Genomic DNA, 21841 nt, shown 5'->3' on the forward strand with positions numbered 1-21841 from the left:
CAGCCGGCCAAGCCACAGAGCAGAATCCTGCTCTCTGGACTGCTGCTGCTCCTGCTGGTTCCCTCCCAGTCCCTGGGCTCGCTCTGCTGGGGCAGCAGGAAGAGCAGCATCCCAGGGTCCCTCCTACCATCCCACACTGCCCTCAGCCAGGAGTGCAGTCCACAGCCCTGTCCCCCACCCCCAGGGCCCTCCAGGAAGCAGACGCCAGACTCGGGGGAAACAGGAACACAGTGTCCTTTATTTGCGTTTCTCAGAATACTGTACAAAGGGAGTAAAAATCCTATTCACACTTTGCTTAGAAAGATTTTTGAGGTGAAAGTTCCCTATGATACATGATGGGGTGGGAGTTGGGGGGACCAGGAGGCAGAAAAAAGGGCCAATGACCTCCCCTTCTCCCTCAGGGCCCTGGGAGGGGGCACAGGAACCCACACCTTTTCAAAAGTAATACAGATGCTAATCATATGGGGAGGGGAGAAGGTGGCTCCTCTCCAGCCCATGCTGTCTCCTGCCCCACCCTCTTCTCCTCAGACAGGAGACAGCACCTGCAGGCCAGTCTTCACTCTTTCCATTATGCACAAGTTACGAGGTGAAGGGCTACGGGAGGGCCCCACCATTCATTATTTCTGCCCTAGTTTCCCCATGTCCCTCACACCAAAGGCAGTGTCAAACTGGACCTGTGCTTACAATGACTCACAGGCCTCTTCCACCCATCACCACCCCCTCGTGCCAACCCAGAGCTTCAAACCCACAGCAGCCTCCTTTCCTATTACCACCATCATGCTGTGGGTAAATTAACTCTCCAAGCTGCCCCGCTCCCTGACCATTTCCCAAAGGATGAGTTTGGGTTTAGCTTCTGTCCCTACCCTCCTTCCCTTGTACCAATCTCTGCTGCTATGCAGACCCCTTCTTCTAAGTCTCAACTCACTATTTCCCTCCACCCCCCACCTCCACCAGGGCCAGGATGGCAGCAGCCCTGGCCCCTCACCTCTGGGACCAGGCCATCCACACCCAGCCCCACCATCCTTCTCCTTACCCTCCCCACTCCCACCCAGTACCCAGGATGGGTCAGAGGGGAGCTACCAAAAGCATGAGACATGGAATAGATGGTTCTCTATCCAGAGGGATGAGGCACCGTCACGCACTTGCTTTCATACATACAAGCACACACTGAGTGTCATCCTAAAAGATAAGAATTAAAGTGAAACAATCTAGAAGCTGTACCATCCCCTCTGCTCCCCTCGCAGAGGTTAAAGTGCTTTAGCAATAGGATGAGCAAGTGAACAGGGGGTTTCCCTGGCTTCTTGTCTAACCTCACAGGTCTGTATTCAGCCCCAGAGCCCAGCCCATTCCATGACTACCCCCATGGAGTCTCTATCCAAAAGGCAAAAGGAAAAGATGAAAAAAATCAGAAAGGGTCAGAGCCGTGGGGGGCCCCCACCCCAACCCCTCTACAAGCTACTTCAAGTCGGCTACTGGGGGACAAGAGCGGAGAAACTAGGGCCCAGAGGCTCAACTCCCATCTCTGGCAGTATCCAGAGGCTCGTTCTGTCTTCAGCATCACAGTACAGGCCTCACCCCTCCCCCGCCATCCTGGGCAGGGGAAGGGGCTGCACCCTCAGTATTTATTGATTCCAAAAATCCGGACGCCATGGAGCTGGGGCAGCTTGGGGATGAGCACACTCATCAAGGACACAGTGTTGAGGATGAAATGGATCTGGTCGTACTTGGTATAGAAGCTGGTGAGGAAGTACCTGGGTGGAGAAGGTTGGGGAGAGTTATGACTGTTTGGAGGTCCCCTTCACTCCCTGAGTGAGGAGAGGCAGAGTCCCAACAGCCGAGTGGTCATGGGAAAGACCCCCAGAACGGAAGCAGGGTGGCAAGATCTCCCTGGCTAAAGAGGCCCCCTGCTTTACCCCAGGCCTATGGGCTACTCACTGTCAGGAAGGAAGCCCCAACTGAGGAAAGACAGGGCCAGGGAGGCCTGAGCCCAGCATAAGACCCAGAGACACTCCAACTTTCTTTCCTCTGTTCGTTCCTATGCGAAGAGCCAGAGCTAGGGAGGTGTTTAAGCCTGGCGGGGCCCCAGGGGTCCCCAGGCCTTGGCCTGCCTGCCGGTGTCCTCCTCTACCCAAGGCACTCACAGCACGATGGGAGTGATGGTCAAGAACTTCCGAGACGCTGTGAACTGGACCCCATAGTCCATCTGCTCCCAGTGGGTCAGCAACCTCGCCTTGCCCTGGTCCGGGGTCTCAAAGGGTGTCCCCTTCACCGTGTGCAGGAAGATGTACATGCCCTGGAGGAGAGGGGTCTTCAGTAGAGGACACAAAAAGCAAAAGGCCCTCCCCAGCTCAGCTCCTCCACCCCAGTCAGAATGGGCTCCGGGTGATCAGGAGCCTCCCTCTGCTGGGCAGGGAGATGTGGGCTGGAGGTCAGCATGGAGCAGCTGGGAGCCTGGCAGGAGAGTAAGGGGGTGAGAGGGCAGGCCTGGCATGAGGAGAACCATGGGGAGGAGTTAGCTGCAGAACTGGCATGGAGATGCTACTCCTCCAGCCCAGTGACGGCCTCCCTGTGCCAGATGGGAGGGGGCAAGCTGATGGGAAGGAACTAGGCCCCTGCTTGCCCACCAAAAGCATATAAGGTAGCAAGCAGGTGGTGAGGGAGCAGAGAGGGGCAAGAGTGGAAGATGGTTTGAGATCCTAACTTGGGAAAGAAGAATTTCTGCACTGGGCTGGGTGCCTGGGTCCTGCGGACTCTTTGGGGCCCTTAGTTCAGCTCTCAACTGCCCATCACCCAGGCCCATAAGCTACCCCATCCTGGAGATGTGGACAAATCTGCAGATTTTATTCCACTTATTGGCGTGCACAGGGCTGCAACCCAGAGCGGGAGTGGGGCAGAGAGATGAGAGGTGGGTCTGGCTCTGGTGACAGATGTTGTCAGTATGTCACCCTGACATCTGGCCCATGTCTGGGGGGGCTCCCCCTACTCCTCAGCCCTGCTCTGCTCAGCAGAGTAGCCCACACGGTTGGGTGGGCAGCAGGCAGGTCCTCACCATGTTGTGGATGAGGTTGGTAAGAGTCCAGACGACAGGGACGCTCACGAAGGGGATGCTGAGCAGCACAACATGGAGAAGCCCGATGGCCAGCACATAGGAGAGCCAGATGCCGCGGCTGTTCATCACCCGCGTGTTGGGGTTCACCTCGCTGTGCGCGGTGCCCACATTCATCCTGCTGCCCCTCTCCTGCCACTGCTCTGCAAACAAGCAACACAGGTGAGACAGGTCACACCACTTTCCCTGCCCCCTCACAGCCTCCAAGTCCCACAGGGAGGGAAGCTCTGCCTTCCCCAAGAACTACAGGCAGGTCTACTGTTTGATTCTCAAGCAAAGAGGTCAGAGAAACTCCATGCGGACTTAACTCTCTTCATTTTCCACTGCTGGGTTGGGAGAAACACCAGGCTGCCCCAAACATCACCCAACCAGGACGGTGCCCCACCAGCCACTGGGAGTGCCTGGGTGGATAGACCAAGAGGCATCCTGCCCCAGAGCAAAGAAACCACTGCCTGTCTCCCAATCTCATCCTCCAGAGCATTCCCATGACGGCCCTCTTCCCACAAAGCCCACAGAGGGGACAAGAGTCCTGTCCCCTAAGAATCAGTCAGCATAACCCCTGCTGGACTCTCTGTCTCACTAAGGGCCCGATACGGGACATCTACACCTGAGTCCTCTCCCCTGATTAGAAGGAAGAAAAGGAGGTAGGGCCTGTGAGAACAGGTAGTGGTGGATAAAACATTTGGGGATCACTGCTTCTACCCATCTCTCCTAATTCTCCAGCCCCTCCCCTACTGTGACCCAAGAGGACTGAGAGTAGAAAGAGGGAGGGAGGGAAGAAAACAAAACAACAGACTAGGGACAACCTTTGCCCAGACCTGGAAGCCTCCTTCTTGGTGACACAAAACACCCTATCCAGACATTTTATCCATTTGGCAGCTGCTCAGGCTAACCCTCATCATGCCACTCACTCTGCCGCCAAATCACCAGGGCCCCTTTCCCTGGTGAGAGATGAGGATAGAGAATGTAGCCAACATCTACAGCTCCCATGGGCAGCTGGAACCCACATCAACATACCCCTCCCAAGGACACAAAACCACACCTGTGGTCTCTCTCCTGCCCCTTTCCTCTCTGCCCCACCCATCCTCGCCTTGGTCTCTTTTCCCAGCACCTGTTTCCAAGTGTAAGTTAGCACCATGCCTTCCCTGCCCAGCTCCAATGGCAGAAGCCCTGCAGCTGGAAGAACCAGGAGGATTGTCCTTGATGCCCAGGAAATAATGCAGCCCAGTTGCACTCCTGGATGCAGGTAAGGAGGGGATGAGCAGCCGTTGTCCAGAGCTGGCTATCCCCAGATCCCTGAGGGCCCTGTGACCAGCAGGAGGTGGGAACAGATGGTGCCTTTGTACTGGCTCACCTCCCTAGCTGAGGGAAGGTCCTGCCTGATACCCTAAGGTCATCACCACAGTAACAGCCCTGTCAAAAGATGGGGAGGCAGAAAGGGGTCCCAGTTGGGAGGTATCCTGGAAGTGCCCAGGAAGCCACCTCCCTCACCCTGCTGCAATGAACTCCCCCAAGACTCATCTGCTATCTGTCTCTGGCTAGGATCACAGCCAAGCCTGCGTAGGAGCGAGAATTCTCAAGGATCAGTTCCTTACTTCCAGGATAATGGGAACAAGTTTCCTCTTCTCAGCTCCAAGCTTAAAGACCTCAGGGGAAAGGTGATCCCATAACACAGCTTCCCAGCATGCAAACATACGTGAGATGGCCCAGGGTGCATCCTAGAAAAGGTGATGCTCCTGGGGCCCATCAGCTCAGCCCATTAGGGTGGATAACTGGGCCTAACAGAAACCCAAGGAACTAGAAAACCGAGACTGGCTCAGTTGTTTACCTTCCCAGGGCCTTGGGGCTTCAGTTACCCTAACACAGCTCTTGGGACACCTACTATGCAAAAGTCTTCCCCTAGTGAGGGGGGTGGCGGGGGGGCTGGCTAGGAAGTGAGGGCTCTAAAGGACTTACTACTGTCTAAGGAGAGAGAACGTGTTCCCCAAGGCTGACCAGGATCTGCTGCCCCTCCCCACTTCTCCCTAACCTAGACCTCCAGGGGTGTAGGAGTAGAGAGCCCTCCCTGGTATTTTGCCCAGGAGTGCCAAGAGCCTTGCTGAATCCCAGATCATCCTACACTCCTTTCTGGCTGAAACAGGGCATCCAATGAAGACTAATGAGTCTAGGAGGGGCTCAGACCTAGGACCTAACTGACCCCCTGGGAAGTTTCTTCCTGAAGCCTGAACACTACCTGCCCTGAGAGCAGAAATCCCAGGAGACTCCCCCCAAAGACAGAAGAGACCGATAAACTAAGAAAAAGATTGGCAGCCAAGAAGCACTCTCGACACTTTGGTGTGACTATGGGTATGTATCACTTCCATTAGTAAAATAACCAATCGCCCCTCACCCACAAGGGGAGAAATGGAGAGAAACTGGCAGAGGAAGAGCAAATCTACTGCAGCTGAGGCTGAAAAGTTCTGCTGCCACAGCTGGCAGGTGGCTGCCGGTACCAGTCCCTAACGTGGTTTCATAACCTGTCTCAAACTAGAGCCTGCAGCAATTCTGTTCTGTTAACCACTTTCTCACCGGTAACTCTACTACTCCTTCTTTCCCTTCCCCCCTGGCTCGACATGCAAATATCCCTGCCCAGCCAGTCCTTCAGACACTTAAGCCAAGGCCACAGTGCGCCCCAGGGCAGCTACCAGGTGAATGCCTCTTATTCTCTTCCCCAAGTAAGGGCAGCCCTTTAAGCATCAAACCTTTTACCTTCTGGATGAGGAGCACAAAATATTCAAGCCTGCAACCTGGACCCCAACGAGAAGTCCCCGGCAGCACGTCACAATGCCCTTTTCATTCTGCCCACCCCCACAACCCGTGGGGCCACAGTCGCTCACCTCTCAGCTCTGGCCCTGCCTTCCGGACTCCGGAGACCAGTAGGAATGGAAAGCCGGCGAGTACCGAGGCGAACCCCTACTAGCCGGGGCAGAGGATGAAGCGAGGAGGCGGAGCCCTCCCTATTGTTGAGGTTTTCTGAGCGAGACCTTAAGCCGAAGGGGAGCCTCCCGCTCCGCTCTCCAGCCTGGGACCTCGCACACGGAACCTGGCCCGGTCCGGAGCCCCACCCCCACCTCCTAGCGTTCACCCAGCCCTAGAGGCGGCCAAACCTTTATCCCCGAAGCCCAGAGCTCCCCGCCCCCCACCCTCCACCCCCAGCCCGAGCGCTCCTCCCCGACGCCCCATTCCCGGCCTCCGCCTCCACTTTCCCCTTTGCGCATCCCTTCGGCTGATGCACCCGCTCGGCTGCACCCGCTCCAGCCCCACTCACTCTGCTCCAGTCCCCTCCAGCCCGGCGCCTCCCCCCGCAGCCCCCACCTCCTTCCCCGCCCCGCCTCTAGCCCCAGGAGTCTCCAAGTTCGGCCACCGGAGGCCGCCCTTCTGGACTCACCGTGCGGGGCCGGAGGTCGAGGGCCCGGGAAGGGTGCCCGGGGCGGGGGTCGCCGCAGCTTCAGCAGCTGTAACAACACCGCGGAGGCAGCCACCCCGCTGGCAGCCCCTGCCGAATCAGGGCCCCGCTCCGGAGCCGGTGACGTCACCGCCCAGCGCCGGCCCGCCGGATGCCTCCTGGGAGTTGTAGTTTCTCCCCTTGCCTGAGTGCCGGCCCGCCCGACGCCTTCTGGGCGTTGTAGTTTTCTCTCCCCGCTCCAGCTAGGGCCTCGCTGGCGCCGCAGGGCCCGGACGTTTCAATAGCAAGTATACTAGGATCAGATGGTATTGCTTTAGCGGGTAACAATTCCTGCTTTTGCGTCCACGCTCTTCAAGTGCGGTTTACCCTTGCTGGGTTTTGCGGATGAGGAAAACTCGCAGTTTTAAGTAACTTGCCGTAGTTCTCCACTGGGTCTTAACCTGGACTGGAGCCCAGAGATTCTGACCCCAGGTCAGAATTTTTCCGCTACACCTCACTGCCTCCGCCCTGGCCGAAGAGTGGCTCCTCCATAAACGAACTAGCCCGTTGCCCTGCCGAGCCTGCGTGGAAGCGGGCTTTTCACGACGACGGTTACGATGAGAGTCTGGAGGGCAGAGATCGCAGCCTGTGGACAGCGTTGGTCCACAGCCTGCCTACTCCTCAGTTACACCTGGGCCAGGCCGCATCCTTGGCCTCCTCACATTAGATGTCAGAAGAGGCCATGTGTCTTACGAAGACTCCTTGATGAATGGTTAGGAGTCTGAATTCTAGTCCCAGGTGAGCTTGTGTGGTGTGCGTAAGAGGCTCCACTTCTCTGGTCTGCATGCTCTCGAGGCAAGGACACAGATTTTACTGCCAGGTAGACATAGCGTAGGCACTCCTTGAGCAGCAATGTGACCCTGGACAAATAACTTGTCTTAATCTCCAATTCCACACCTGTGAAAATCTACCTCCAAGGTTGTGCAAATTCAAAAGAATGTGTGTAAAGCACCTGTTGCACTGTAGGAAGCTATTTCTGTAGGAAGTTGAACTAAATGGCTCTTAATGTCTCCTGGGTCACCCTCACTCTCCATGTCACCAAGAGGGCCTTATTTGAGTAGTTTCCACTCCCCTACCCAGCTTCTTTCTAAGCCCACTCTATTCAAGGCAGGGCTGGAATAGCAGGATCAGATGAAGTCATGACTTGCCAACTTGACTGGCTGTAAACACAACCTGAAATGAATGTGAGGGGATAGAAAGGAGAATGCTGGCCCAGGGAACCTGGGGATGCTTCCTTCAGCCCTCACCCACCCCTCCCCTGGGGGCTGCTAGGAAACAATTTTCACAAAGCTGATATGGGGTCCTGGGAAGTATGTAGTGGGGCACCAAGCAGGTGGATATCTGAACCACTCAGAACAGGAGAACAGGCAGCTTCTAGAACATTTCCAGGGCCAATGGCCCAAGAACACTCATCCCAAGACCTAAATAATCAACCCAGAGTCTAAAGTTCTGCCTTATATCCTACAGAAGTTTCTCCTGGTTCTTGGAGGCCCCTCTGCTTATAGTCAGACTTCTGAAGACAAAAGCAAACAACTGAATATTGTCCTTTCCACAGAAACCTCCCTAGCATTGAAGCAAAAAAAGATGTCTTTATTTTTTACAAAATGAGCCTAGTTGACCCTTTTGACTTTTCTCTGAGTTTCTTCCATCCTGCATCAAGTTGATCAAGCTCTCTGGATCTTTGCCAGTTTCCTCACATCTCTGCAAAGCTCCATGACCCAGACTGGATCCACGTCTCAAATAAGGTTCTGACTAATGCATAGTCTAATGGAAAGATTACTGGACATGCCATGCCCTATTAATAACCCCTGTTATCAAATTTTTTTCACAATGGGAATGAACAGAGTTCTGACTCACGCTGGGTTTGTGGTAAATTGTGGATCACTTTCTGCTTAATTTAGCCTGAGTCTTTGTCATCATCTTTCTCCTTCTCTAGTTCTCTGCCCTTATAATTACGATGTCTTCACCAAACATCCTTCAGCCGTGAATAGGCCTAAGCACTGTTCAGAACGAGTGTCAGCACTCTTATGTGGTGCTGGGGAAGGCACAACCTCTTGGACAAACAGTTGATAATATGTGCCAAGAAGTTGTAAAATCATTCAGGCCTCGGAGCCATGGTTATATTTCTGGTAGCATACTCTAAGGAAGTACATCTCATGTACTATGTGTGAGGACGTTCATCTTAGAATTATTCATTATAGTGGAAAACCAAAAGTACCCTAAATGCCCAAGAAAAATATTATGGTATGTCCATTGGATGGGAGAGTATGAAGCATTATAGTAAATTGTTGTGAAAACTATCTGGCAGTATGGGAAAATGCTTGCAAGGTTATATGAAAAGATCAGGGAAAAAAATAGCATGAGCATTCCCCAGGGATGCAATCAGAAAAATCAAGAAGAAGGGAAGCTAGAAGAAACACCCAATTCCCTTAACAAGTAGAAGAAAAAAGAAGAGGGAGAGACTTACAGATTAAGATAAATTAAGCAATATATCAACCAAAAGCCGTACTTGGATCCTGATTCAAGCAAGCCAACTTTTTTTTTAAGATTTTATTAAATTAGGGAAATTTGAATATTGACTATTCAAATTGATGATATCAAGGAATTATAAATTTTCAGGCATATCATATTGTATTAATTTTTTTAATAAAATATCCTCATCTTTTGGAGACATATACTAAAATGTATGTTGATGTATGATATGATGACTTGATTTGCTTCAAAATAATCTGGGCTAGGGACATGAGGGAATAAAAAGCAAGATGGGCCATGAGGTGATAATTATTGAAACTAGGAGACGGGGACATAAGATTCCTTACATTATTTTCTCTACTTTTTTATGTTTGAAATTGTCTATAATAAAAAGTTTTTATAAACCTGTATATGCATTAATGATTAGGAAAAAAGAACAACACTGGTGAGATGCTGGCACCAGACTGCCAAGGTTCAATTCCCTGTTCTGGTCACAGCTGTGTGACCTTAGACAAGTCACTGAACCTCTCTGTGTTTCAGTTACTTAATTTCTAAATGGAGATGGTGATGATCATGATAGTGCCCACCTCACGTTGTTGTGAGGATTAAATGGTCAATAAATGTGAAGCACTTAGAACAATTCCTGGCACCTAGGAAGTGCTCTATATGTGTTGCCTGTTATTAATCCATTCCACATTTGAATGATATTTAAGCATCTACTTTACTAGGCTGTGGAAATTCAATAAAAAAAAACCAGATCTTGTTAGGATGGAGGGATTTGGGTGATCTTTTTCATTCTCTAGTTTCAAACTTTGTGTAATGTGAGATAGCTTTAAATCTTTTATGAAATGTGTGTTTTTAAAACAGAGTGAGCCACCATCACAGGCTCTCCCTGCCCTCTGGGAGCTCCTTAGTCTGCTGAGGTAGACGCATTTCCCAGCCTTGGGGTGTTTCCAACTGGCAGGGTGGCGTGGCCTCTGCTTGCCGGAGATACACCGTGTGGGCCGAGATAGCAAACATGGGCGGGGGTGATAAACTGGGACCACATTCCAAGGTGACGCAGTGGTGGGAAGTGAGGAGGTGGGCATCAAGAAACATAGCCCCTTCCCCGAGCCCTAAGGGAGAGAATGGCACCTCTCTACTCCTTCTACCCCCCACTCCCTTCCAATTCACTCCTACACGACCTCCTGATCCCCGCCACCTCACCTCCCTCCTTCCTGAAGGGGAGGTGTTGAGGTCACACCCAGAGCAAGCACAGGGAGGAAGGGAGCTGTTTATTTCCTTGGCAGTTGTGTTTTTGTTTGGTTGGGGAGCACCCCAAGCGTGTGGTGGCAGCGGGGCGGCGGCAGGGACAGTGATGCTAAGTAGACAAAGAAGCACTGAGTGACAGCCACTGAGCCTGTAGGAGAGGAGGCGGCACAGCAACTGGCAGCCTTGGCAGTGGGCACTAGCTCTCCTCCCCTTGCCCAGCCCTGTGGTTGGGTATTTTGGGCTGTGGAGGGAAAGGGCTGAGCTGGCCAGGGCCTCCATGCCAGAGCCAAGGCCTGGGAACCAGAACCTCCCTCTGGGAATCAAGAGCAGGGCTGTTCTTTAGGATTATGCAATCTGCATAATCTTTGATATGGACAATCGACATCATCTCCCACGGGGAAAACAAAAGCAGTTTAGAAAACTGTAAACATTATAGATCAAAAGGGCAATGGTTATAAAAACAGGAGCTTTAAGAAAAGATCCCCTAGTGTCCTTCCAGTTGCATGACTACGCCAGTAGACCCCACCTCTCTAGAAATGCTGGGTGGCCACTGCCCCAGATCATCTTCTTCCCCTGCTTAACACCAACTCCTCCTTCAGTGACAATCACAGCTGACATGATTTAGCATTTGCTACGTCCCAGGTCCTGGGCAAAGGGCTTTACGTGTATAAAGTCTTTTAATCTTTAAACCTGTGAAGTAGGTTTTTTATTATCCCCACTTTACAGATGAGAAAACTGCAGTACAGAGAGTTTAAATATTTTGCCCAAGGTCACACAGCTAGGAAGTGGCATTTCTCCTAAAAGCCATTCCTGGCCACTCCCCTGTCGTGTGTGTCCCTCATGTTCCCGTAGGTGCCTTGTAAAGTCTTCTATCCCACACCGAGGGTGCTATGTTTAAGTTATCTGTCACACAGCCACCTCCCCGGCTAGGCTGCTTGCTCCATGTCTTAGTGATATTTGCATTTCCTGCACATAGTGGATTCTCAATGAATGTTAACTGAAGGATGTAACTGGCCCACACATCCCGGACTACAGCCACACTGAGCTTCTAACCGGTCTCAGACACACCTTGCTCTTTCTTGCTCTTGTCTCAGCCTACAATGCTTTTCCTCCTATTCTTTTCCATCTAGTAGACTCCTATTCATCCCTCAAGCCCTAGCTCACCTATCACTTTCTTTGTGAAGCCTTCCCTAACTTTCCAGGCAGAGTCCACTGCTTTGTCCTCTGGGCTCCTCTGACCCCAGCAGACACCTCAGCGAGAGCCCACCCCTAGGCTATCGGGTGGCCATATGTGTGCACACGCCATCTTCCCCCTTTGTCTGGGGGATGACCCAAACTGCCCAATATTCTCATGTTAGAGGGTCCCTGGCTGACATGATAGGAAAAGTAGCTAGGCTTCCTCCTTTTTTGTTTATCCCTCTCTATCCAGGCTGGACCTGAGGACTTCCAACATGTGGGAGGCAGGGGCCTGGAGGCCTGCTGAGTTTCTCTCCTCCCAGGTCACATCTTTGGGGCATGGAGTTACTGCCTTTGGAGGGAGGAGCTGTGACTCAGCCCCAGCCAGGGAGGGGGCCTGAGGGACCTAACTTTCTGGGGCCCTGAACTTGGGAACCAGGGCCCTGCTGTGCCTCAGCCTCTTCTCTGCCCACCATCATAGACACATTAAACATCAGGCTGGAAGGGATCTCAGAGACAGTGAGGGCCAGAGAGCCAAAGGCCCAAGGAGGTTGGGGAAGGATATGACCAGTGGCACAAATGTCTGATGGTCTTGGGCCTGGCCCAAGGGTTTTCCTACATGCCCCACAGGCCACGGTAAAGAATGGAACACCCCGGTCATCCTCCTTCAATCCCACACAACGGCTTCCACTCAGTTCCCTCCCACCTGGACTGTTGCAGTAATGGTTTTTCTTCCACCAAAACGTCCTCCACACAGCCAGCAAAGTGATCCAAATATCAAAGCTCATTTTAAAACCTTTCAATCCTTCAGCAACTGAGTGAATTCCCAATTCTTCCACGGTGTAGAAGACCACAAGGATCTGGTGCCTTTCCACTGTAACGATGGCCTTTGCCACCGCCCCCTCTACTCTGTAGCCGAGGAGAAGCCAAGCCTTCTCACGCTCCCTTGTTGTTGCGCACACTCTGATGCTCACCTGATGAACTCAGCCTTAAAGACCCAGCTCAGATGTCATTCCTTGGTGAAGCCTTCCCTGATATCCTGGAAAAGGCAGTGTGTCAGGTAAGAATGTTCTCAGCTGAAAGCAACAGAAAACCAACCAAAGGAATGATTCTGACCTTAGGTCGCCAGCAGAATCACCTAAGCAGCTTTTAAAAGTCCCCATCACCAGAGATGTGTCAGATCGATTTTGTTAGAAGCTCCATGATGGACCCAGGCATCATTAGTTTTCAAAACCTCCCATATTCTAATGTGCAGCCAAGTTGAGAAGCACTGAAGCAGGGTTAGTTTTTCTCACATAATGAGTCTAGAGGTAGATGGTTGTTGGTCTTGGTTGAGTGGCTCACCATATCCGGGCCAGCGGCTTTGTTGTCTCATGGTCACAAGATGGCTATGGTTGACCCTCCATGCTCAAAGCAGGGGGAAAGCTGTAGGGAGAAGGGGAGGGCCCAGCCCATCCTCTTCTATGAGCAAATCAAAGACTGTCCCAGAAATTCCTGCAGCAGACTTTTACTAAGATGTCATTGACCAGAACTGAGCCACCCCCAGCTGCCAAGGAGGCTGGGAAAGTGAGCAACAGGACTTCCGATAGACTGAGAGGACCAATCAGGCTCTATCATAAAGGACTGAGTACTACTCCCAAATCAGTGTGTGTTATCAAGTTAGGAGGTAAGGAATGGATACTGAAGAGTGGCAGAATATGCTGCCCCAGAATATGCCACTTGGGCATAAGATTATTTTGAGCTAAAAGCACTTAAAAGACAACAGATGCAAGAAGGGCATTCTAATCTCCCGTTTTCTTCCAGAAAACAGGAGACAAAAACTCTCCTGTGAAAGATGCCCTCCTGGTACCAGGAGAAAATAAACATTCTTTAATGGGGAGTCAAAGCTGAAAAATTTGGTACAAACAGACCTTGTTAAAATAATTCTTATCTTCCTCTAGCCTCCCCAAATAGTTTAGTTACCTTTTCCTCATATATCGTAGTTACTTTTCCACAATTGCCTCTCTTTATTCACCCTAGTATAAAAGTATTTGTGTTTTGCCACTTCTTTGGGTCTTCATTTCCTTATGACAGCTGTGTCATGTAAAACTTGTATAAATTTGTATGCTTTTCTCCTGTTAATCTAACTTATGTCAACTTAGTTCTCAGACCCAGCTGAAAAACGTGAAGAGGATAGAGGTAAAATGTTGCCTCCCACGATACCAAGTAGACAGCCAGCAGATGCTGCCAGTTACTTATTCTCTCTCTGGGCTTCAAAGCTGCTCGTACACACATTATTATGGCAGACATCACATCAATGCATTGTGGAGACGTGTGTTGACACGTCCATGTCTCCCTCTAGACTGTAATTCTCAACTCAGGCTGCACATTAGAAATACCTGGGGAGGGGCTGGCCCCATGGTCGAGTGGTTAAGTTCGCACACTCCACAGCAGGCGGTCCAGTGTTTCGTTGGTTTGAATCCTGGGCGCGGACATGGCACTGCTCATCAGGCCACGCTGAGGCGGCATCCGACATGCCACAACTAGAAGGTCCCACAACAAAGAACATACAACTATGTACCGGGGGGCTTTGGGGAGAAAAAGGAAAAAAATTAAAAAATAAAAAAAAAAAAAATACCTGGGGAGATTTTGAAAAATATCAGTGCCTACACCCCATCCAAAGAGATTTTAATTTAATTGGTCCAGGTGAAGGCCAGGCATAACTAATTTTTAAAAGCTCCTCCAGGTATGTTAATGTGCAGGCTGGATTTTGAGAACCACTGCTACAGAGCCAGCACCTTAAGAACAGGATCTGTATTCCCTTCAACAAGCACGGGTCTCAGACATGGGGCTCACGGGAAATCCTCGCTGAATGAATGAATGGCAGAGAAAAATCTGTGCTCCAGGCTTGTCAACCCTCAGCCTGCGCTGTGCACCATCCTGAGTGTGGTTCCTCCTTCCTCCCCTTCTGTGTCCTCTTCTGAGCACTGCAATTAGCCACCCTCCATTAACCACGCCACTACTCCAGGTGGATTCCCCTATGTGCACAGACTGCCTGCTTCTCCCACAGCTGCTGTGCTGGGCACTCCCGGCCCACTCTTGCCTGGTAGCTGCCCTGGTCTGAGAAGCAGATAACTCTCTCCATCAACAGCCAGGCTCAACTCTTGTGCCTTGGCTAAACCCCCTGCCCAGTGTGAGAGAAGAGCAGCGGGAGGGTAGGGTTCCACACGCTTTTTATTCCACATTCAACCACAGTCCCGAAATCAACACCCAAGTATTCATGGCAGAGTGCCTGGCCTAACTAACAAGCAACCCGCAGACAAAATCTTCACTTCTCCCGCCCAAGCGTAGAAAATGTGTCTTATCTGATTCCTTGGGCAAATGTGAGTGTGAGAAATGCCCCTGCTGATATCACAAGAATGAATCAGTGGTGAGTACATCCCCAGAGATGACATTAGCCGGTATCCAACCATCTGATTCTGACCCCATCACACTTCTGAAACTACCTGTTCAAAGGTCACCTACATGGCCAGCTTCATGTGACCTGTGCCCTGCGCTCGGAAGGGCCCTGCACTTGATTTTACGATCTGCTGTTATCTCTTGAAATTCTTAACAGTTTTTGAACAAGAGACCCCATATTTTCATTTTGCACCAGGCCCTGCAATTGTGTGTCCGATCCTAGTCACCCATAGTCTCTCACAAAATCCAGCAAGGTTTTTCTCCTCACAAAGGTCTCCACAGCATATGACCTCCACCTTCTCTGTGCAAGTCTCTGTGACACTCCACTCTCCTGTTCCCTTCCACTACATCAGGACAGAGTGGAATAATGGGGTGCCATGGGCTGCAAATGAAGGGATGGGATCAAGGGGCCCTGGGGAATATGTTGTCCAAGCCTTTCTTGGCTCCCGGACAAGACGGAGAATTAAAAGTGCCAATTTGGCAGGCCGGCCGGTAGCATAAGGGTTAAGTTCACAGGCTCTGCTTCAGCAGCCCGGGGTTTGCTGGTTCAGATCCCAGACAGAGACCTGTGCACCACTTATCAAGCCATGCTATGGCAGGTGTCCCAAATATAAAGTAGAGGAAGATGGGCACAGCTGTTGTCTCAGGGCCAATCTTCCTCAGCGAAAAGGGGAGGATTGGCAGCTGATGTTAGCTTAGAGCTAATCTCCCTCAAAAAAAAGTACCAACTTGGGAACGCAGGGCCCCAGCAAACTGACAGAACCGGAGTCAGCTCCAATCCAGAACATAAACTCAGTGGGAAAACTTGTAGGCATCCATATCAAATGTCAGACACCTTGAAGAACCCCTTCTAACTCCTAGAGGGGCCATCTACCAACAGTGCAGAGAACAAACTGAAATTGAACCATGGTGCCCCATGCCAGGCAAGAGAGTCGAACACCCTGTGAGGAGCCAGGAGATGAGGTCCTCCAGAGAGGGTCAAGTTTTCCAAGGAAAGGCTGAGGGAAGTTTGCTCACCATGGAAGAAGGTGCCACAAGGCCTGGTAGACGGGCAGAGATGGAGAATGCAGGAGGGATGGAGTTGGGAGGTGAAGGGTTGCTGAAGGCAATGGATGTGAGACCGGGCCCACCCCAGTTCTACCCCCTAGGCGTGCCAAGCAGGGATTCTTTTGCTCAGCCAGGCTCTGGGAGAGGGGCAGAGGTTCTGGAAGGCAGGGTCTCAGCCCTGGATAGGATGGAAGATGGCAACGTCAAGGCCTTGGGAGGGGAGCCTGAGGCAGGGAATGGAATTGGGGCCTAGTCTCCCCACAGCAGAGTTCATCAGGGTCCAGGATCTGCCCTCTCTTGGCATCGTCTGGCCAGGCCGTGGCTCAGGTATCCGACACCTGGGGCCTGGAGTCACATGCCAGGAAACCCAACACTCTTGGGCCCCAGCCCCCAACTCCCAGCAGCTACAAGCAAGCAGGGCTTCTGGAGGAGGAAGCAGGTCTCCAGAGCTGAGCAGCAGGGAGGCTACTTCCGGGGAGAGGGCAGCACAGGAGAAGGCTCTCCTACCAACAGGGGTGAGAGGCTGGGAGGAGGAGGGAGAGGATGAAGGAGGAAGTGCGGGGCGGAGAGGACAAAGCTGGGGCAGGCAGAGGGGTGGATGCTGCAGGAAAATGGGTGGATAGGCACAGAGGTGGGGCCTTAGTCACCTAGCCTAGTTGGATGCCCTAAAGTCCTATTGCTGATCCATCCTCCTTATCTCCTTCACTCTAGTACCAAACAGGCCCTCTGGTGTCTACCCAGCCCACCTGGCAGCCACCCAGGTAGGCTGGCAGAAAAAGACTTTATTCCAATGAGGGAAATCAATACATGGGCAGAGGCAGAAACTTAGAGACCCCTATAATGACCAACAGGGCCTTGGACCGAGAAACTTCAGAGGTTAGCCCTCCAGAATCAGAGACCCCAGATGAGTCTCGGGCCCAGGGGACCTTTTACCCAAAGAGCCCAAATGAGGAGCTCTAAGCCCCAAAGAAGAAGCAAACAATGTCACCCAGGCCTGAGAAAGTCCCCAAAGGAGGGACCCCAGTCCAAAGAGACTCCACAGGGGACCTGAGGAAGAGAGAGCTGGCAAAGGGGAATGGAATTCTCTTGACTCACTCTTCTTTTATGGGGCTTTTTCTTTCCCAGATCCTACTCCACTCCAGGACTATGCCAATCTGTGGCCATGCTCCCACCAGGCAGTCACCTCCTGTCCCTCTTGCTGGTAATAGGCACAAGGAGTACTGTGCCCAGCCCCTGGGTACCTCCCCAGGGATGCTACGTGGCAGAGGAAGCCGGTGAGCGGACCTTCCGCTGCAGCCAGGCAGGCCTGAGTGCTGTGCCCCCAGGCATCCCCAACGACACCCGCAAGCTCTACTTGGATGCCAACCGGCTGGCATCAGTGCCAGCTGGTGCCTTCCAGCACCTGCCTGTTCTGGAGGAGCTGGATCTATCCCATAATGTCCTTGTCCACCTCTCAGGGGCCGCTTTCCAGGGCCTGGCTGGGACGCTGCGCCACCTCGACCTCTCTGCCAACCAGCTGGCCTCAGTGCCTGTGGAGGCCTTCATGGGGCTGCAGATCCAAGTGAACCTGTCCGCCAACCCTTGGCGCTGCGACTGTGCCCTCCAGGAGGTGCTTAGGCAGGTGAGGCTGGCACCGGGCACTGGGACAGGCATCGTGTGTGGCCCGGGAGCCCGACCAGACCTCGTGGGGCAGGAGTTCCTGCCACTGGCAGGGGAGGAAGAACTGTGTGGGACGGGGCGGGGCGGGGCCCGGCGGAGCACTGACGTGGCCCTGCTGGTCACCATGGGGGGCTGGTTGGTACTTGTGGTGGCTTATCTGATCCACTACGTGTGGCAGAACCGGGATGAGACCCGACGTCCCCTCAAGCGAGCCCCCGTGTTGCCCGTGCGCTCCGAGGACTCCTCCACCCTCAGCACAGTGGTCTGATGACCAGGGCCACTCCTCTGGCCCCATGCCCCACACTCCTACCCCTATGTCCTCTCTTCTCCTCTGACCCCCTCAGCCTCCTCTGCAGCCCCATCCCATCCTCCAAATTCCACCCCCTTCCCCCTCCAGCTAAACACCTGATCTCTCTCTCTCTCTATTTGGTGCCTGGAGTTTTTGGTGCCTGCGTTTGGTGCATACTCTGGGTCTGGATTATGCTAGACTCAGAGACCTAAAGCTCCTGAGTCCTCAGTGGTGGAGGACAACATAAAAGAGAATGACAGTAGTGGTATGTGTGCCAGTTCAGAGGGAGGAGCAGGCAGCTATGGGAACATGGAGGAGGAAGCCTCTGCCTGGCAGACATGGTCTCAAAGTCTTCACTGAATGGATGTTTGAGCTGACTCTTCAAGAATGAGGAGGGCTCTGAGCAGAAGAGGGAGGACCCTACCTGAAAGGTGGTGGACAAAGACAAAGAAGATGCAGAACAACTCTGGATGTCTGGGCAGCAGCAAGACCTACCTGGGGCCTGGAATAGAGGATGCAAAAAGGGGCAAGGGTTGGAGGTGAGGTCAGAAAGTTGGGTGCAGCTGGATTGAGAAGTATCCCGTGGGCTTCTCCTCTCCTCTCTCCATCTCAACTGAGAAGCTCCACCCTCACTTCTTGCCTCTCTCTTGGCCCCAGGCTCCCCTCCCTGCGCCCTCTATTGGGGCCCCTCTTCCTTTTCCAGAGACTCCCTCATCACTCTGCTTTCTCTTTTATACACTGAAGAGCTACCTGAACCCTTTCCCTTGGGAGGAAAGTGGTCTTGTCTATGCTGGGGATGAGTCATTGGAGAGCTGGGGGTGGGGGGAACTGGGAAGTCTCCCATCCTCAGAACATCACTGGACAACTCAATAAAGTCACTTTTATTAATGCCCTTGATCTCTTTCTTATCATTCATTTCACTGAACATGTGTGGCCTGGCAGGGAGGAGGGGGAGGGTGTGGAGACCTTCACCACCACATCAACACCCCTTTAGTGATGGGTGCTCCCACTAGGCTGGATGCCAACTCTTCCCTCCCCTCCTGCCTCCCAGCTCCTGACACCAGAGTCTATCTGCTAGGGACGCCAGGTCCTATGAATTAATGATGGTGGAATGGAAGGATAGGGAATGGGAGGGGGCCAGGAGGGAGGACAAACAGGGAGAAGGGAAGGAGGGCAACGTCCAGGCACCACTGACCAGCTGGCAGTCTCCAGCCTGCTGGAGGGCGCATAGGAAGCAAAGGGAGAGGGAGTTGTTACCCTCTTGGCAATCTGTCTTTTCTCTCAGGGGGAGTCTGAGCAGGGGGCAGGGAGAAAGCAGATGTGATAAAAGATAATAAAAGACTTCCTGGTTGAGGGACACCAAGTTGGCTGAAGGAGGGGGCCATATGAGATATCCCTATCACCAAATAGGATGCTCAAGGGACCAAAGGGGGCCACACAGGATGATCCACTCATGGGGCCTCCATGGAGGAAGCAAGTGCTTTGGGGAGGCTTCTGGGAGCCCCAGCAGAAACTGAAGATAAGAACCACTGAACCAGGCTTCCACCCAGCTCGGGGAAGAGCCTGGGGCAGAATGGGAGGCCACTCGGGGAGTGGTAAAGAGGAATCTATCACCTCCCCTGATCCCTCTGATCTTGCTGACTTTCCTGTCTCCTTTCCAGCCTCCCTTTCACCCTTTCTCTCTCCATCCCTGAGGCTCCCCCCACCACTCCAAGGCTGAGCTCCTCCATATCATCCAGAAAGCCTCAACTTGACTCATCTCAGAAAAACCTGGGACTACCCCCCCATCCTCTTTTCTCGAGAGACATGGGCTTCCCCACTTCCAGGGATGCTCAGGGATGCTCAGGGATGGGGGAAAGAACTGGGGTGTGAGAAGTTTCAGGTTGCAGCTTTGGCTGTCCACCCCAGCTGCTCCCTCGACTGGGCCTTGGAATCCTGGCCCCATCCCTATCAAACTCTCCATTAGTCCTTCCTCTGCCACTCTCAGAGTCTGTCCCACTCTGCTATCCCATCCCCTACTGGAATCGGGCTGGACACGTCTCACTAGGTTCTGGGAAAGAGACTGTGTAGACCTGTGAGGGAGATAGGGTGGCGGACAGCTGGAGCCCCATGTCTCTATCACTGGTGCCCATTCCTGGACCTTCATTTGACTCCCTGTCATCCTGAGCAGCAGAGACCATGCGCATCTTTAAAGTCTGCAGAGAGTCAGTTCCCCTCCTCTGACATCTAACCCCAACTCCCAGAGGTGAGCTCAGGATGGGAGGGGATCCAGGGAGGAAAGCTTGCTTGGATTCCACATCAGGAGGAGTCCTGGAGCCCTGGGTAATAAATGATCATAAATGACCCCTCTAGCTCAACTTCCTTTCCCTTTCTGGAGCTAGGACAGGAGAAAAGGCAAAAGGGGGACAAGTGGAGCAGAAGATGGGGGTCTGGGGAGGTAGCAGGGGAGATGCTTCATTGACTCCTCTCCCCAGGGAGAGATCCCTTTACCCCAGACATTTGGGGTCCCTGAGTCAGAACTTGGTGGGAGGGGGGCCTTAGAAGCTGTGGCTTCAACTCAGCCCATCAACGGAGACTGGACAGAGCAGGGCATCCACAGACTCAGACAGGCTCCCACCTGGAACGACAGTCGCTGAACACCTAAGCCCTTCCCTCAGCACCCTGGCCTCTGGGTTGTGCTTGTCCACTGGGCAGGCAGGAGTGGGTGGCATCACTGGTTTCACCCCTACATCCTTATCTCTGCCAGGGACCAGGGATCATAGGACCTGTGCTCAAGATGCTACCTGGGCCCTGGTGAGGCAGCTAGGTGGCCTCATTGATGCTGCCCACTTCTGGCCCTTCTGCCTGGTACAGAGGAAGAGGGGTACACACCACACCAGATCTCCCTCTCCCACTGGGATGTGCTAGAGCCAGGAATAAAGCCACCAGGTACAAAGACAGCCCAGGTACACGCCTGGTCCAGCTCTGAGGCAGGAACCTAGGACACCTGGGGGAGGCCCCAGCTTATCATCCATGTGCAGCATCACGGAGCTAGCAGGCTTTGGTTTGGGGTGGTAGGAAAGGAGTGGTCCCTCACTCAGCCCTTCCTCCACCAGCTTTTCCTGCCCTATGGAGCAGAAGCCTGGAGCGGCAGGGAAAGCAGACACTGGCATCAGGGAGTCCCCAGTCTGAGGAGGTGAGACTTGAACCTAACTCCCAGGGAACTCTCAGGCTAATGGAAACAATAGGGTCCTTTCTCTTTGGGGAGCTCTGAACCTGGTGAGACCCAGCATACCCCAGACACAGAGACTTAGACACCTACAAAGACTTGTTATCTACAAAAGGAAGTGAATAGAGAGCAAACTGAGTACACAGAAGCTGAGAGAGGCAGTTAAGGAGCAACGGGTGGGGCACAGCCCCCACCCTTCCTGTCTTTGGCTCAGGTGCAGACATTTCAAGTGAAAGGCTGGGCTCTCCTACAGACTGAGGGCATATCAACATCCAAACCAAAAGCAACCCAGGCAGCTTATTCCAAGGGAAGGGTGTGCCTCCCCCATCAGACTAAGGAGAGATCCACCTAGAAACTGTGTCACCTCATCTCTCTAGGATTCTGTCATCAGCAACCTTGCCTGCCTACCAGGAATGTTGCCTCAAACCAGGAAGGCAGAGAACAATGCAGAGCAAGGCCTCTGAGCTGCCAAAACGGATGCCACCACAAATCCACTATTTCATTCAACAAACATTTATTGAGTTACTACCATGTGCCAGGTACTGCAGATACAAAGATGAGGAAGTCATGGCGCCTATCCTTGGTTAGTGGATCAGTGATGACAGCCTGGGTGACAGAGGTGAACACAGGGGCCATGTGAGCCCAGAAGGTGCGGCTAAAGCAAACACCAACCAACGTTCATAAACTTTGTTCACAGGAGCATTCACTCAC

The 21841-nt window shown here is 52.7% G+C and overlaps 2 protein-coding genes across 6 annotated transcripts; one reads left to right on the top strand and one right to left on the bottom strand.

The window, feature by feature from the left end:
- Window positions 1-217: 217 nt before the first annotated feature.
- Window positions 218-6690, bottom strand: ORMDL3 (ORMDL sphingolipid biosynthesis regulator 3). Of its 5 annotated transcripts, none has more exons than XM_014833847.3 (4): window positions 6534-6690; window positions 3050-3249; window positions 2142-2293; window positions 218-1751 (listed from the first exon to the last, which is right to left on the bottom strand). In XM_014833847.3, exons 2-4 carry the CDS (start codon window positions 3221-3223, stop codon window positions 1616-1618), a joined length of 462 nt encoding a protein of 153 aa, XP_014689333.1. In that variant the 5' UTR covers window positions 3224-3249; window positions 6534-6690; the 3' UTR covers window positions 218-1615. The 5 variants fall into 5 exon arrangements, with proteins under 5 accessions (XP_014689333.1, XP_014689336.1, XP_014689334.1 ...); XM_014833850.3 differs by having other exon boundaries at window positions 3050-3244; window positions 6534-6689; XM_014833848.3 differs by lacking the exon at window positions 6534-6690 and adding an exon at window positions 5983-6427.
- Window positions 4243-17901, top strand: LRRC3C (leucine rich repeat containing 3C). The gene is made up of 4 exons (XM_070483923.1): window positions 4243-4352; window positions 6167-6718; window positions 7023-7187; window positions 17100-17901. Exons 1-4 carry the CDS (start codon window positions 4243-4245, stop codon window positions 17899-17901), a joined length of 1629 nt encoding a protein of 542 aa, XP_070340024.1.
- The last annotated feature ends 3940 nt before the right edge of the window (window positions 17902-21841 follow it).

This window comes from Equus asinus, chromosome 13, assembly GCF_041296235.1.
Source record: "Equus asinus isolate D_3611 breed Donkey chromosome 13, EquAss-T2T_v2, whole genome shotgun sequence".
In the NCBI taxonomy this organism is placed as follows: Eukaryota; Metazoa; Chordata; class Mammalia; order Perissodactyla; family Equidae; genus Equus; species Equus asinus.